A 16802-nucleotide genomic window follows, 5' to 3' on the forward strand; every position below is an offset into this window, starting at 1 on the left:
GAAATAGTTTTCTCCTTGAGTCCGCCCCATTTCCACTCATGCACTCAAAGCTCCACCTACAGAACCTATGGAGGCTTGACTAGCGTTATGAGGCACTCAAGGCACACATACACAACATTAGGGGCACACTTATAGTTTATGTAATTTTGCAAACTAAAGCCATCTACAACTGCTCAAAACCACACAAAATGCCCTCTCACCTTAAATGTCAACTTGTAAGCAGTCTCAACAACCAGCTCCTTCTCTGTTACAGAGTGACATCAAATCATCATGGCTGCTCACATTGTGAACTGTAAACTTCCCCTTCTCTACTTTTAGATTATTTCATAGCAATACTGGCTTTAGAGCAGTTAATTTACAGACACAGAACAAATTACTCTTTTGAGAAGTTAAATCATCAACATTTAAGCTGTCCCTAATATTAGCCAGCTCCTGTCTCCCGGCTAGCTTGTTGCTAAGCTAGACCATATTGTCAGCTGTTGTTGCTGTACTGCATTTGAATCAAAAATACTGCATAAAATGTTTGAACTTCTTTATAGTAGAACAGCACCAAAAAGCTACCCAGGCCTGTTACTGTAAATATATGGATAAAGAAGCATTTTGTTATTTTTACATAAACTTTAACCTCCAGTATTTTCATTTGCATTAGCGTTGCTAGCTATGAGCTTGTGTATTCCACTGCTTAAAATGAAAATTACCTCTATAAATAATAATAATAATAATAATAATAATAATAATAATAATAATAATAATAATAATAATAATAATAATAAATTATTCACCAAATAAAAACTTTGTGGACCTTTTAGAAAATGGAATGATACACATGTTACAAAGAAAAAGGTGTTGCTTTGGCTGACATATCAAAGTTCATATAGGAGGGCATTTCTAGTGCAGTTAAATAAATAAATAAATAAATAAATAAATAAATAAATAAATAAATAAATAAATAAATCAGGCACAGATCTACACTCGGGTAACCTTCTTGAACAGCATTATGTAGTACCAAAGTGGATGTTTGATTCCCCTAAGGAAGACTCACTGTACCATGTACAATAGCTCTCCAGGACCTTTCAGTCCTTACACAACCCAAATGATAAGGATCTGCTCTCTGGTGTAACAAACATCTCTTTGCACCTTATCTTGAGGTGACAAAACCGGAGTGAATCTAAATCTGTTCATCTCTTGCTTTTTTTCTTTTTATTTGAACCAAACACAAACCTCAGTGACAATTTATAACATCCCAAACATTTTACATGAATCTGCAAATTAAAATTAAAGTCACTTCTAAACTGGAGGGAGAAGGTGAAGAGCCAGAGCTCACACGCTCTATCAAACTGGATACATCCTCTCAGAGAGGGGGAGGTGAACATGGGCTTCTGAAACCTAAACCTATTCGTCTCACTCCACTGACACTGGCCCTGGAAGTCCTCTGGGAAAGAATGTGATGGCTTTATGAGATTGACTCCTGGCCAAATCTCCACAATCCACTCAATTCAAACACATATTAGTTCTTTAATAACGATGGAGTGGTCTGTGTATCCAAGGGGCTTTTATTTAAAGTTAATAAATAAATAAAAAATGTGGCATGATGGCATGACAGGAAGACTAGCAAAACCTTTGGTAAAATTTTGCTACTAGACTTAGCAATGAATTCATATCCTGCTGAAAAACCCAGCTTGGTCCGCATAACTAACAACAAAATAAAACAGGTTAAGCTGGTGGACCATCTGTGGCAAGTTATTAGGTATTTTCCAGCCTCCTTATGAGAAACCGAGAAACGTTTTTTTCCTTAAATTTGTCTACAGTGTTGCATTGACAAATTAATTCAGAAACTGTTTCTATTAGCATGTTATGAATGCAAAACAAATTATACCAATAACTGTCTTCCAAAAAAACACAACAGTGCTATTAACAGGCTCGACTCTGTTAGTAATAGATATATCGGTTAATTAATTTCCTAATCTTTAAGGAGAACTCATTCTATTCTAATCGATTCTACAATCTATAGCACAAATGTACATGCAATTGATTTTTTTTTTTTACATGTGTATTTATTTGGTATTCTCATCTTGTTGTCTCTGTGTACTGGATTCTTATGACACTAAAACCAATATTCCTCGTACGTACAATCATACTTTGCAATAAAGCTAGTTCTGATTTTGATACTAATTCTGATATAATAATAATAATAATAATAATATTACAACTGCTTGCTATCGGGGCGAGCATGAAAACTCTGTTTAGTTGTGGATTTATAGGTGAATCTACAGTTAAGCAGAAAATAAATAAAAAATCAATCAATCAATAAAACTAAAATAAAATAAAAAACACAATACTTCATATCTAGCAGATTACTTTTACCAATCGGTAGTTTAACGTCCACATGGCTGACATTTTTACTGTTGCTCTGCTCTCTGAACATTGAACGGCAGAAGAGAAAAAAATCAGTAATAACTTTCTAATCATCTTTATTTCCCTTTTTTAATTATTAATGTACTTTATGTCCTCATAATATAGTCAACCGATATTAGTTAGCCGAGACAAACATACAGGACACTCAAACTTTTTCATATTAATGAACTCCTTGCTTTTTTTTTCAGTTGACAAAAAGCAAGGCTGCCCATCAACTCCAGTTGATAGCATGTAAAGGGGCGGCGCTTCTAGTTGGGGTTTTGAATGTGAGGGTTTTGAATTTTTCCATTTATTAGAATGATGTATGCATAATCTTTATTTTGCATTTGTCTATTTGCTGATCCCATTTACTAAAAAAGGTAGAGTAACCAAGTTAAATAACTAAGTCATAATGTGTTCAGAAGACCTCCCTTAAGCATAGCAATAGAATAGTTGACCCCTGACCTCAGCTCTACACAATCAAAAATCTGAATTGGAAATTATGAGCCTTGTGTTATATGTGCTCATTATTGCTGCGGAATGAGAACTAATCTGCAAGTCAAGCTCAGTGAAGAGTGAAGGGTTCATGCTTGGCCTTCACACACCACTGCCTCAAATCACAGCCTCCGTTACTGCCGTCTCTTACCTCTAACACCAGCTGACTGCGATCACACTCCAATCCTTTGCCATGACCACAAACACAACACAATTAACACAAAAACAGGAATTAAAGACCATATTTGCTTCTATATCAGCAGGTTGATTCACGTCTTGGAGTGACCACATTGCTTCAGGACCTCTTTTTGAGGTCATAAGCACATACAATGCACTCGCTGTGGTTACATCAGAACCAAGAGAACACTGTGTGTATTACACAAGTGTATGTGAGAAGCATCATCTACAGTACATCAGTTTTACTCAGACACATACACACAGTCAGCTGACAAGGCATCGAGATGTGAAGTGAAAGAACTACATTTTATGCTTATTTAATTTTAAGCTTAGGATTAAATGACAAGACGCCATGCCAACCTCTTAGTAAACAAGCCCATTCTTTTAACCTTAGTCTTGCAAGCCAGACTTTACATTTACAAGAGTAAAGATAAATGTTGTTACAGCAAAAACAGATCCAAATGCAAACAACTAGAAAAAAAATTGGTTTACTGTATTTATATAATGTCTTATAACAAGCTTATGATTGTCATGGCCTGCTAGGTACGCAATATATATTTTAGATGCTCCATTCTTCATTTGTGCATCATTAAAAAGTATGGAGGAGAATCTGGAGTTTACCCCAGGAACACTTGGTGCTATGCAGGAATAGAATGCAGATATGATACAAACACACATTCACATGTAACGGTAATTTGAGATCTCAGAAAGGAGACACACACACATGTGAGAACATGCAAAGCACCTGGCCTCAGGAAAGTACCAAGAATCCTGGAGCTAGGATTCACTAAATTTACTCACATACTCTATATGGTCAAAAGTATGTGGAAACCTGATCTTCACAACAAACAAACTCCCAGAATTGTCATGGAGGTCTTTGTATGCTGTAGCATTATAATTTGGAATGAAAAGGCCTGGTCCAGCATGACAATGCCCCTGTGCAGAAAGTGAGCGTTATAAAGACATGCATGGTGTGTTAAGGCTGAAGTAAAAGCCCTGAAGCTGACTCAACCCCAGTGAACACCTTTGGGATAAACTGCACCCCAGATGTCCTCACCCAACATCAGTATCTTATCTCACTGATGCACTGCATCTAGAAGAAATCCTTCTCTGAATAGTGAAGGTAACTATAACAGCAGATCTAGAATGAGATGTTAAGCAGAAAGATATGGTCATGTAGTGTATCAGCATTGCTTTAAGTTATGGTACATTATGTGGATTTCATCTTAAGAGCATTACCTTCATATGGCATCTCTGAATGATGGCAAACTAAACAAGAGAACATTCAGCAAACCCAGATATGGCGATACTCAAACCTGAAACCTAAAAAACCTGAACTCTGATCCTCTTTGTCTGAGCACCATAGCAATGGAAGCCTTATCCACTCGTCGCTGCCAGATGGCCACTGATCTCAGATCAGTTTAGTTTTTTCTCTCCCTAGAGTAATGGCTGACATTATCATGGCCAGCAAAGTCTCAGATCTGCAGGAGTCTGCCTATTGCATAAGTGCTCTCTAACAGAACAAAACATCCATAGCATTCACACATTTTAGCTTTTGAGTTTGTTCAGAGTGAAATCTATTGAGACGATGCCAACAATCCAGTAGGACTGACCATTCATCTGTTTGGAAGACGGCTGGGTTCCAGCTGAGTTAATGGGGAAACTGGGTCATCTCTTTTCAAAATGAACAAAGTCTTCCCCAAAAGTACCAGGCGAGGATGAATCACTCCAACCCTGCATTCCAGTGCTATTTTATATAACGCTGCCTCTCATAACCTAGAGGTAAGAATCGCTGTCACACAGGTGGATACTTGCAGCACAAAAGGAGAAGGAGGAGGATACATCACGAGCATGCTTGCCCTCGGCAGGAAGTGGTTTCCGTGGTGATTTAGATTAAGTTTCCATTGAATCACGTACAGGCCTGAATCGACTTCGTAACTAATCTTGTTTTTCATCCGAGTAAAGTAACAAAGTTATGCTGAATAGCATGGAGTAGCTGAAGACATGCTAAAACCATATGTTATGGTCCAAGTTTAGCTAAAAAGCTGCAAGAAGATGTAACATGGGGTTACTTTATAGGTTCTCCTCTGTGATTTTAAGGTTCAAGCTTCTCTTCTTCGTGTTGTCTTTTCCTTGCCACTGCTTGCTTGTTTATAATTACCACAAAGCTGCCTTGTGACAATGTCCATGGTTAAAAGCATTATACAAATACAGTGTATAAAGTGAATTGAATTCATTTTAATTTTCTGGATTATCTAGATGGTCCATGTCCGTGATATTCCTCAGAGAAAATTGCAAGCTGAATGCCCTGCTGTTTTTAACAAACTCAAACATCAATAAGATGTATCTATAGGGATGTGGTAGCCTAGTGGTTAAGGCGTTGGGCTACCAATCGGAAGGTTGTGAGTTCGATTCCTACGTCCATCAAGCTGCCACTGCTGGGCCCCTGAGCAAGGCCCTCAATTGCTCACTTGTATAAAAAAAATTAGATAAAATGTAAGTCGCTCTGGATAAGGGCGTCTGCTAAATGCTGTAAATGTAATGTATTTCTGCTGCTACCTGCATATTTAGTCTCATAGCGTTTATAACAGTGGCCCTCCCAAATATTAATATATTAACTACTTTACGAGTCAGGAAACCATTCTCTTACACTCGTATTATTTTTATTACGTTTTTGCTGGAATGTTGATTCTCCCTAAACTGAAATACCAGCCAGTGTCTCTTCTATACTCCTGCAACTGTTGAACCGCATTGGTTGCCATTTTGTAAAAGGAACACGATCATGTGACCACATGGACACACATTAAAGTTTGTTGAAAATATAACCCACTAAAAACTCACTCCTCCTTTAATTATTTAATTCTGAGCTTTTTCGTTGAAGAAAACGTGTAAATCATCATTGTCTTCCCCCGATTAGCTAATCCGATCCACACAGTGCTTAAAAGTTTGAGAAACTTGAAGAAGCTAGGGAGAAAATCTTGTTAGGACAGATCACGTGCTTGAAGCGTTATGTAACTCTGCACCATCACATGAGCCTAGACGAAGAAAGGAGACAGAGCATCTGCGAGAGTTAGCAAAGAAACAAGGGAGGACAACATTACTGTACACACACAAGCCTGGGTGAGGAGAGGGATGATCGACGTAACGCTGTACTTTGTTTTCACAGACATCAGTCAGAGCAAACATTTAGCCATTTATACATATGTTTGACTGTTTTTGGCAAACGTTCACTAACTCTCACATGTCCGTGCATGCTGATATGGCAGACTGCTCGCCTGAACACTGCATGAGCACTGCATGAATGCTGCAGAGGTGAATGATGCTTGAATGTTTGTTCACCTATGTTCACAATGTTGTCACAGAAGTTGGCAAACAGAGCGTGTGTTGAAGCGCTTCATCTTCCTAAATGTCAAGGCTTTGAGTGAGAACACACTAAACATTTTACTTTTCATTTTTTTAACATTTTATACTTTTTCACTTTTACCTCTTGTTGTGCTTTTTCTTCTGTAATATGGATCGCATGCGCTTGCATGTGTGAGTTTGTGTAGGAGTGTTGCTATGTTCCATCTGTTCTTTCTGGACACTTCCCAAATATTCAATTAAGGCAACTAGAGCTTATGTTTGATGACTGGAACATCATTTTTTTAGTCAAATATCAGACACAGAAACAAACCTTAAATTCATTAGCTAGTCCACCAGGCAAGTTAAAGATTAACTGCTACTCATTTCATAGCTTAGATACATAATCACTTTGTCTCAGAAGACATTTCCCAGACTGTAAAGGCATCCACTAATCACACAGTATGTTAGTTCAGCTCAGAACCCGTCTCCAAAAGCACAGAAGTAGTGAATGAACCCGGAAATTTAACACGTGCTATACTGAAGCTGTCAGTCTGCATTGCATTCTAGTTGTCATGTCAACATGAAACAACTAGTTGTTAATGGCTCCGTAAGAAAGGCGAAGTAAAGCAATTACATCGCTATAGACGCTAAACAAACAGAAAATAGTGAAATAATTGCCGTCTTTACACCTTCGACGTCCTCCCTGTGAAAGGCTGGAAACACAGGAGGAGCATTTCAAGTATTTTAGCATGACTCAATGGTTTCGCTTAAAAAAAAAAAAAAGAAAAAGAAAGTTTAAGGAAACGGATGACTCACCTCAGAGGAAGAAATATGCTGTGTATTTTTATCTGCAAAAGAAAAAAACAAGAGATGTAAAATATAATGAAATATTTATGAAATGACGAGGCATTGAAAATATCTGTTATCTGTCAGAGAGATACATAAAGGAGGCTACATTATGTAGATTCCTTGTACATATGAAAACATTCAGAGGAAAGTAGGGGAAAAAACATCCCAAATACTGTGGAGTGTAGTCTGCCTAACGTACTCTCACACTCTCACACACACACTCTCACACACACACTCTCTCACACACACTCTCTCACACACACTCTCTCACACACACTCTCTCACACACACTCTCTCACACACACTCTCTCACACACACTCTCTCACACACACTCTCTCACACACACACTCACACACACTCACACACACTCACACACACACACTCACGTTTCAGCCCTCTCTCTAATGCTAATTCTGACACAATGTTTGGGTAAAGGCTGGATGACTGCCTGAGTTTCTTTCTGCCTCCAATGAATAAACCCAGTGTCACTCCAACGGTCAGTTTCCCCCTCAGAGTCTCGTACAAGAAAGGGTACAGCAACAAAAAGTGCTTAGCATGAAACCAGTAACAAGTTCTCAGTCCGAAAACTGGTCTTGCTGTGTTATGCACCTTATTGGGGCGATTTTATAAGTGCTTTGCGACTTTGCTCATAACATCACATAATTAATTAAATAGCACTCTATGAGATTGTCTTATAGAGAAAGTTTTGAAATGTATGTCATTAGAAGATTAATTAGACAATTCCAGTGACACTGCGGTACCAAGAACAATACAGCGAGTGGTTGGTGAGATATCCAAAACATTAGGATGCAAGGAATTAAATTACAAAGTTTAATCCCAGACAGCACTAACCTGAAACAAAACAAAAACAAAAAACTCTGCTTCCTTGGTACTAATGCTAAGCTTAAAAAAGACCTGGAGACATGCTAATGCAGCATGAGACTCATTTAATCAACTCTTTGATTCTCTTTAGTGACTGGAGCACTTACAACTCGAGTAAATCATCATGTGAAAACTTCACCATTGCCAAGTTCATTATGAACAAGTAAGCAGAGATCTGTGCATTCAACGATGGTAAAAGCTGCTTGAGTGAAACATGGTACATTATTAATTAATCCAAACGAGACATTTTTATAAGGAGTCTCCAGTGCCAGTTAGAGGTTAAGCTGCACTTTTGCAGATTCTCAGTGAGCAGCTAAAGAGGTTTTACAGATTATAAATAAATATACATTTATATTTATGTATACTATCCCTTATATATAAGGGATAGTATACATAAATGTTTTGCAGTATAATAAATTACAGGAAGCTGGTCTTAATTGTACGATTGTTTAGGAGATTTTAGTAGGATATCAGTTGGAACCGGTTTCTAAAGCAGGAAAGCAGTCAGGTTCACACAAGCTTATTGATTTGGGGGAAGGTGGTGAAATGGTTAAATCAGCAGAAAGATAAAATTACAAGACTACTGTGAAGCCAAAACCCTGAGGCAACACTGGGGAAAATAAGAATGCATACGTTTCAAAATGGGGGTATACAAACCGTGTAGATTAATAAATAGAGCAGTGCTACAAAATGTGCCTGTGTAAGGTTTAAAAATAAGGTTTATACTGTCTTTGATTATATAAGTAGCAACAGAAAAGCTGACTATTACTATTACACTATAATGGGGAAGCTTTGTGCCTTTTCAGCATCTCTGTATCCCTTCATTGTCAGGGTCAGGTGTGAAGTGCATGCCTAATAGCCAAAAAATACAGGACACGCATCATGGAGCATACATTATTTGAGAATTTCTCTTGCAACAATATAACCTGCCATGTTTTATTTTGTTATTGTAGGAGACAAGAGAGACATTTTGCTACCACTGTGCATTGCAATACCCACAGGATTGATTGCTTGCTTCTAATGTTTACAGTCAGAAGGAAAAGAGAAAGCAATTTGTTTTTTTTTTTTTCAAAACACACACAAACAAACAAAATCCCGTAATATAGCCGACATCTAAAGTCCTGTATTCTTTACGCAGCCATGCAGCCGACACCTAAATCAGTGCACTGCACAATAATGGAACAACATCTTCACCCTATCTATCTAGCGCACTCCAGTATCCAATTTGGGGTTCAGCCTTTGTCTCTACATAACCATTCATAAATGTATTTGTTAATGATGTCGGGCAGAAATGATGGGGTGTCTGCTAAACAAACACCAAGGCCACCCAAAAGCTCCACGACAGCGCATGCGTAATGATTATTCTTGTTTAACTCCATTTGAATTGGTTTTGATTAAACTGATGTACCTGAAGGGTTCATCTCCTGTACTTTAACAGTCCCGTCTTTACAGATCCTCACATCTCCTGGTCCTTTAATCTTCATGGCTACATCCGTACCGGATTGGGAATTCCGTCTCCTGCGTTTAAACTGGCTGAAAAACCGGCAGCACTGATAACAAACAGCCCAGGCTTGTTCCTCATTGATGGGCTGAGCGTAAAGGGATAAAATATCTTCCAGACACAGATATTCTCCATCACCACAGTCCACTTCAGTGCCTCCAATCCTTACTGCTCCGTCTTCATTCCCAGGCGGCTTGGCCATTATTATTCTGATATTATTATTATTATTATTATTATTATTATTATTATTATTATTATTATTACCCTGTCGGTTTAAGAATTAAATAAATAAACGATAACGTCCTTTAGAGAGCTGGAGCATCCTTTCTCCACCACTCCACATCCACAATGCTCACACACTCTCTCTGCGCGCTCTGTGAGTGTGTGTGTGTGTGTGTGAGAGAGAGAGAGAGAGAGAGAGAGAGAGAGAGAGAGAGAGAGAGAGAGAGAGAGAGAGAGAGAGAGAGAGAGAGAGTGTGTGTGTGTGTGTGTGTGTGTGTGTGTGTGTGTGTGTGTGTGTGTGTGTGTGTGTGTGTGTGTGTGTGTGTGTGTGTGTGTGTGTGTGTGTGTGTGTGTGTGTGTGTGTGTGTGTGTGTGTGTGTGTGTGTGTGTGTTCATACCGAGCAGCGTGCACGGTCCGGGTCATATGACGGGTTTCTGTTTTTTTGTCGGCGCGGTCCTAAAAGCAGACAGATTGCTGAGCATAAACTAGCAAGGTGTGGCGGAGTGACGTCACAACTACAATTTCGACACGTGACTGCTGTGTTTGTGACCATGTGGGAACTGGAAAGGTTTGATCAGCCGGTATTTAGCGATTTTAAATACGCACAAAAAGTTTTAACGCCTCGAATAACTGAGTTATTTTTCTTGTTCATACTTTTCACTGTTATGAGCGCCGCCATGTTTGAATGACGTCACGGAATAACAACCATCAGAGCCTCTGAACATCAACAGTGTCATTTTTTACTGTGATGTTTTGAAGCAATCTTTTGACTACTTTGAATATCACCAATTAGTGTGATTTTTGGATCAAACTTATCGTTCGTGTAATTTTTGACATTATTATTACATCTTTCAAAATAAACTAAGCAATAACCAAACAACTTTTTAATGCCAGTTTCTGTAGACATCTTTCAGTAGTTGTTTTATTTCCAAAATCAGATGTTGGAGTATGGATGAATGCTGTAATATAATGTACATAAATGTCAAAAAATGTGGGGACGTGGTAGCTCACTGGTTAAGGTGTTGGACTACACCTTGTGAGTTCAAATCCCAGGGCTGGCAAGGCGCTTAACCCTCAATTGCTCAGCAGACCAATAAATGTAAATTGCTCTAGATAACAGTCTTTGCCAAATTCTGTAAATGTTATTGATGAAAGACTGATTAAATGTTTGGTAGCCTAATGGTTATGGCATTAGGCTACCAATCAGAAGGTTGTGAGTTTGATTCCCAAGTCCACCAGGCTGCCACCCTGAGCAAGTCCCTTAACCCTCAATTGCTCAGCTGTATAAATGAGATAAATGTAAGTTGCTCTGGATAAGAGGGTCTGCTAAATGCTGTAAAAGCAAAAAAACCCAGCCAATGTCACAGCAGAATGTTAGGAACCAACAAGCCATCACAGGGTACAATCACACACCACAGATAATCTCCCACAGAAGAACAGGCAAAAGTTGAATGACAATATGAAGTTTTATAATTGTTTTATGTAATTGTTGATATGGGAAGACATTTATATCTTGTGATAAAAGGAACAAAATTATTGTGGAAGTTCCACAACATTAAACTTAACAATAAATTGATAAAAAAAAGTATGATGTGCCATTTTCAATACTTTTAATACTCAATATTAGAGCTTTCAGAGGAAAAAAATATGAAAAAAAACACTTGTGTTTAGTATTTAATTACAATCAGTTTGATGGTGTTATGAGCAACGCCACTTTATGCAGTGCTAAAGCTTCAAAATGGAGGATGTGCTAAATGTATAAGTGCGCAAGCATAAAATGTTATACAATATCTCCAGATGTGGGTATAAATTATTGCATAAACATGCAGCTCAAACTAGCTGTAAGCAAACTATTGAGGGACTAACAGATGTTGCACTGATATCACTTTTGTGAATAGTCAAAGCAAAATTCTGGAATATGCCAAATGGAGGACCTTTGTTGACATTAATTTCATAGCAACACACGGACACTCCGTTTGAAATTGACAGCAGCAACAGAAGCTTTTATAGGTAATATACACAGATTACCCATAACATTAAAACACCTGCATAATATTGCGCAGGTGGACCTTGTGTTGCCAAAAACAAAGCTCTGACCTTTGAGGCTTGCACTCCACCACTTGTGAACCACTTTTAGTAGGTACTAAACACTGCATACTGGGAACACACCACAAGAAGAGCTAGTGTAGTTTCCACTTCAAGTCAAAGTCACTCAGCTCCTTTACACTTTCCTGCTTTCAACACTTAAAAATCTACCAAAATCTACCTGTTTACTTGCTGCACTATATCTTAACTCTTGTCAGATGACACTGTAACAGGATAATCTTAATGTTATTCACTTCACCCGTCAGTGGTTTTAATATTATGGCTGATCAGTGTATTAATATTAGAGATTGTAGTTGTATTATTATTCTCTTCATTAAACTAATCACTGTAAGAAAATTCTAGATTCAGTGAAATGTGAAATATTCTGCCAGCACCACCTAGTGGAAGTGTTAATAGGAGTCATGAAATCACACCATCTCATTCTTTATTTTGAAAGTAAACATTATAATTCACACATCACACAAAAGCGCAAAGCACACTGTAATTTGAAGTGGTTTGAATATATTAATTAGAGACGAGCCTGTGCATGTATCCTAGTCATCGGGTAGATTTTACCAATCGAGCATTTATATAATGAATTATTTTCAAACCAAGAGAAAGCACATATGAATATGAATGTCACTGATTTATGATTCAGTAATATTGAGGTCCATCAATTTAAGAGACACAAGGCCTATAATTAAGAAAAAATAAATAAAACTAAATAACGTAGTAACGTACACAGTACACACTAATTTGTAGATATATTAAGAATACTTAATAAAAGGCAGCTATTTTAATTAACAATTATAGCTGGGAGTGTGATGGTATACTGGTATGATGATGTCTGAAATACGATACGTTTTGCTCTGCCTTGCTGCATCTTTTCTGTTAATTAACAAAAAAAAAACTTATTTCCATATGCTGTTATTAGTTTTTATGTCATTAAATGTTGTTTGTTACCTGATACCACAAGAAACTTAAATGTTAACATCATGACTGTTCCATCATTCCACTCATATTCATTAAATAAAGAAGCATTACAATAGTAACCTTATTGACATGTCCGATAATGTCACTGTGATTTAGTTTGTTGGAAGTAAGTAAGTAATTCATGATTCATGAATACATAATTCATGTTAAGTAACTCATTTCTTTCACACAAGGGAAAAAAAACACACATACGCAGCACAAATTACAAAAGCCCTTCACTGCTCACAGTGCGTTCAGTCCTTATACAGTATGTGCAAAGCGGTTGGCCCAAAAAATGGGAATAAATACATCTAGACTTTTTGCTAAATGATTACTAGCCAAGTTGGAATCGGCTTTTTATGGGCCTAGACTATACTATTGGTTCTTTCCTTGCAGCTTAACCTTAGGATGGAGGCATTAAAGTATAACAGAGCCATTTGTTTCAGAGAGTATGCTGGGGGATGTTAATGTGTCCTTTCTCTTGACTGCTGAAACCTGCTCAAGCCCCTGATTACAGTCATATCACCAGACCAAAATCTTTGTTACTCTCCTTTTCATGTATGAATGAACTCCTTCAACTCCATTTTGGCTTTGCTGGGTCTGAGGCTGCGTCACTGCTTCGAGAAACATCATTTGAGGGAACAGTCGCTTTCTTGGACGCTCTCCAGCTTCGTTTGCTGGCTGTAAAAGAACAAGATACTGTATAATCGCTGGAAAATGAAGAGAAAGCTCTGCATGCTTCTGCTTCTCTGTTCATTATGTTCCTAGAACACATTCATGCTGTGGTACATACAGTAGGTTATGTATTTTGTCTTTCAAAGCTTGTACATTATATGTAGGTTGGCCTTGGAGAAATTTGAATAATGAAAGTGACTATTATATTATATTGAAAAACTACACACTAAAATTCATTCTGGTTATGTTCCAGCCACACCAAACAGAAACTGCTATACATATAACTCTTACATCTACAAAATCCCTTCTGCTGACTCATGTCTCTGAAATTATAAAGTCAAACAATGAAGTCACTCGAGTAAAAACCAACCTTCTCTGATGATTTGTACATGTGCTAGAGGTTAAGGGTGGTTTTCCACACTGTATCCCTGTGTTAACCATTCTTTTGTCTTTAGAAGACAGAGAAGATCGTGCTTCCACACCTTTACCTAGGGGTAAAAGAAAGCAAGAAAAAACACCAGAATTGATTTTTGTGACACTCTGTTATGATAAATGTAAAACTAGATATGAAATTCATTTATTTAGAACCGTTCTTAAATTCAGTATCATCTAAAAATAGATATAGAAATGAAATTGCACAGGATTCCTCTTAGTGAGTACATCATTCCAGCGTTAAAACAGGAGCCGTTTATTCGTACGCATCGATACAAATATAAAACGGACGCTGTGTTAAGCTGTACTCGTGTTCGATACACGTGAATAGAAAGGAGCTTTGGCTGAATGCATGTTGTGATGACATCACAGGATGCATCTCAACTCAGATCTGCAAACAATCTATGGCAATTTTGTAATATTGCTCCATCGAACATCATGAAGTTTGCTTGATTTTGCATTAATTTCAGCAATCGGAACACTACAAAATAGGGTCAATACGTATGCAAGGCATTTACCTCATAACATAAGTCACAAATTATGGCTATTAACCAATAGTAGCTAGCTTTAATTGCTCTCCCCCTGCATCTTATATTCCCCCCTCCAATGCACTTTTATGTTGCAAATAGACTAGATGAATAAGAATAAGATTCACTTATCTGAATAGGTCTCGTGTGGAAGAAAATAAAGCTTACGTGTGACGTATCCTGAACATTAGTAGCACGTGTGAAAATCAAGTCAAGCCTCATAACATCCTTGTCCATTTTCCTAATTCACAATGGAAACACTGCTCTAGTGCCATCTAAAGTGCATAAGGCTCCGCAGGGGACCTTGAAATGAAAACACCGGTGGTAGTCATTTGTCAGTCTGTTCTCTCCTGAAATTACCTCATGCGATTACTTCAGATGGAGTCTTAAATGGTTTATTTTGAAAGAAACCACCGATGGGCTCTTTGTCCCAGAGATTCGTACTGTTCTAACTCGAAATTGAAACATGTTGCCAGGGAAATAGATGAGAATATAGGTTACATCTAAAAGCAAACCATTTTTAATGAGTTACGCCTGGATAATTTAGCTAACGTAACATTTAATGCACGCACATCCTCATCGAGTCAAGTCAGACATGTTTAACCGAATGCTTGCATTTATACGTGCTAACAGTTTTTACTTACTTTAGAACATTTGATACAACGAATAAAACCAGAACGTTCACTTTAACGCGAGCTGTATGCAATTGTTCAGAAACACTGTGTCTGGTGTGTGTATTTGGAGAAGATCCTACACCACAGAACTACCTCAGGTCACAGGGAGCCTGTGCCTATCTCAGGTGTCATCGGGCATCAAGGCAGGATTCACCCTGGATAGAGTGCCAACCCATCGCAGGGCACACACACACTCTCATTCACTCACACACTACGGACAATTTTCCAGAGATGCCAATCAACCTACCATGCATGTCTATGGACCGCGGGAGGAAACCAGAGTACCCGGAGGAAACCCCCAAGGTGTACGTGCTAACCACTAAGCCACCGTGTCGTTGTTTTTCCACACCATTCTGTGTAAACTCTATAGTGTTGTATTGCATAGCTTGGGATTCGAACTCATGACCTTCTGGTCAGTAGTCCAACACCTTAACCACTAGTCTAGCACATCCCTCTTATATAAACACTTAACCTCTGCATTGTGATTGGCTGATTGTCTGATTGCATAAATGAGCAGCCGGTGTACAGGTGTTTCTATTGTGGAAACTGTCTAATGAAGGTGATGTAAATAAAAATATGCTGTGTGTTCCTTACAAGATGGCAACGCAAAGCGCCCTGACGTCATCACGTTGCCTACAGATCGCAGTTGTGTGTGTGTGTGGGTGTGTGTGTCAGATTCTTACTGATGCTGTTGTTAGGACCCTCGGCGTCTGTACTGGTGAGCCACGTCGACTCGGTCTCTCTGGTCCAGCTCTCATGGCGTCTGGGCTCGATGGCATCGCTCCGGCTTCCACCGCAACCCATGAACAAAACGGACAACCAGAAAAAAAGAAGATCAAAGATCAAACAAAATCAGTGTCGTTTGATGTCGCCGCTCCAGCGGTTTTCTCCACACCGGGCACAAGGTTGCCAGATCTGCGTGATGTTTTTCAGCCCTGTCACGCTGTCTATATACACGCTGTCCTATAAACACACATGCACGCTGAATGCACAAAGGAAAGCTGCTGAACGCTGGCACTGAGCACAGCACAGCTTTGGCAAACTTGACTTTTTATCTACCTTGGCTTACGTCATATGGAGGGCGGGATGCGTAGAAGATGCGCATCAGCACCAGCACGAACATCATGAATACCACTCCTGATGCCGGGTTTCTTTTAAATCCGTACTCTTTCTTTCTCTCTCTTCTTTCCCTATTTCTATTCCACTCTCTCTCCCTCTCTTCTTTCCCTCTTTCTATTCTTTCCCTTTCTCATCTCTCCTTTCTCTCTCTCTCTCTCTCTCTCTCTCTCTCTTCAGCTCTATCTCTTCTTTCCCTTTCTCTTCATCTCTCCTTTCCATCTTTCTCTCATTTCTCCATCCCTCTCTCTCTAACAAGCACAAATATTGCATATTTAAATAGGCAGGAACCCCTTTAAATTCAAAATAAATTCCACAATCTCCCTCAGTTGGACCCCAATATTATTATTATTATTATTATTATTATTATTATTATTATTATTATTAATGGCTGTGAATTCCAAAACTTGAACAAAATAATATGCTTCTGCACATGCTTCTCTTAAAAAATACAAGA

General features: G+C 38.4%; 2 protein-coding genes across 4 annotated transcripts in view; both read right to left on the reverse strand.

Moving 5' to 3' along the window:
- Window positions 1–10033, reverse strand: part of spire1a (spire-type actin nucleation factor 1a) — a 36660-nt gene extending 26627 nt beyond the window's left edge. For 2 of the 3 annotated variants that reach the window (XM_047816559.1, XM_047816558.1), the window contains exons 1-2: window positions 9549–10032; window positions 7225–7256 (exon numbers count right to left, since the gene is read on the reverse strand). In XM_047816559.1, the coding sequence (XP_047672515.1) occupies window positions 7225–7256; window positions 9549–9843 (327 nt within the window). In that variant the 5' untranslated portion in view covers window positions 9844–10032. Of the gene's footprint in view, window positions 1–7224; window positions 7257–9548 lie in introns of all 3 variants that reach the window. The other variant, XM_027133863.2, reaches the window with a different exon arrangement.
- A 2346-nt stretch (window positions 10034–12379) lies between these two features.
- si:ch211-215i13.3 (brain and acute leukemia cytoplasmic protein) lies at window positions 12380–16282 on the reverse strand. Its single transcript, XM_047815696.1, has 3 exons — window positions 15913–16282; window positions 13967–14084; window positions 12380–13602 (listed from the first exon to the last, which is right to left on the reverse strand). The coding sequence occupies exons 1-3, from the start codon at window positions 16031–16033 to the stop codon at window positions 13551–13553; spliced, it is 291 nt and encodes a 96-aa protein (XP_047671652.1). The 5' UTR covers window positions 16034–16282; the 3' UTR covers window positions 12380–13550.
- Between the last annotated feature and the right edge of the window lie 520 nt (window positions 16283–16802).

Source organism: Tachysurus fulvidraco, chromosome 7 (genome assembly GCF_022655615.1).
Source record: "Tachysurus fulvidraco isolate hzauxx_2018 chromosome 7, HZAU_PFXX_2.0, whole genome shotgun sequence".
In the NCBI taxonomy this organism is placed as follows: domain Eukaryota; kingdom Metazoa; phylum Chordata; class Actinopteri; order Siluriformes; family Bagridae; genus Tachysurus; species Tachysurus fulvidraco.

Bases quoted from the DNA above. Each gene is read 5' to 3' on its own strand.
- si:ch211-215i13.3 (XM_047815696.1), bottom strand. From the start codon at position 16,033: ATGGGTTGCGGTGGAAGCCGGAGCGATGCCATCGAGCCCAGACGCCAT. The intron at 14,085-15,912 runs GTAAGAATCTGA...TTTTACCCCTAG, and splicing joins GGGTCCTAACAACAGCATCA to GTAAAGGTGTGGAAGCACGA. The intron at 13,603-13,966 runs GTTGGTTTTTAC...GTTCTTTTACAG, and splicing joins TGTACAAATCATCAGAGAAG to CCAGCAAACGAAGCTGGAGA.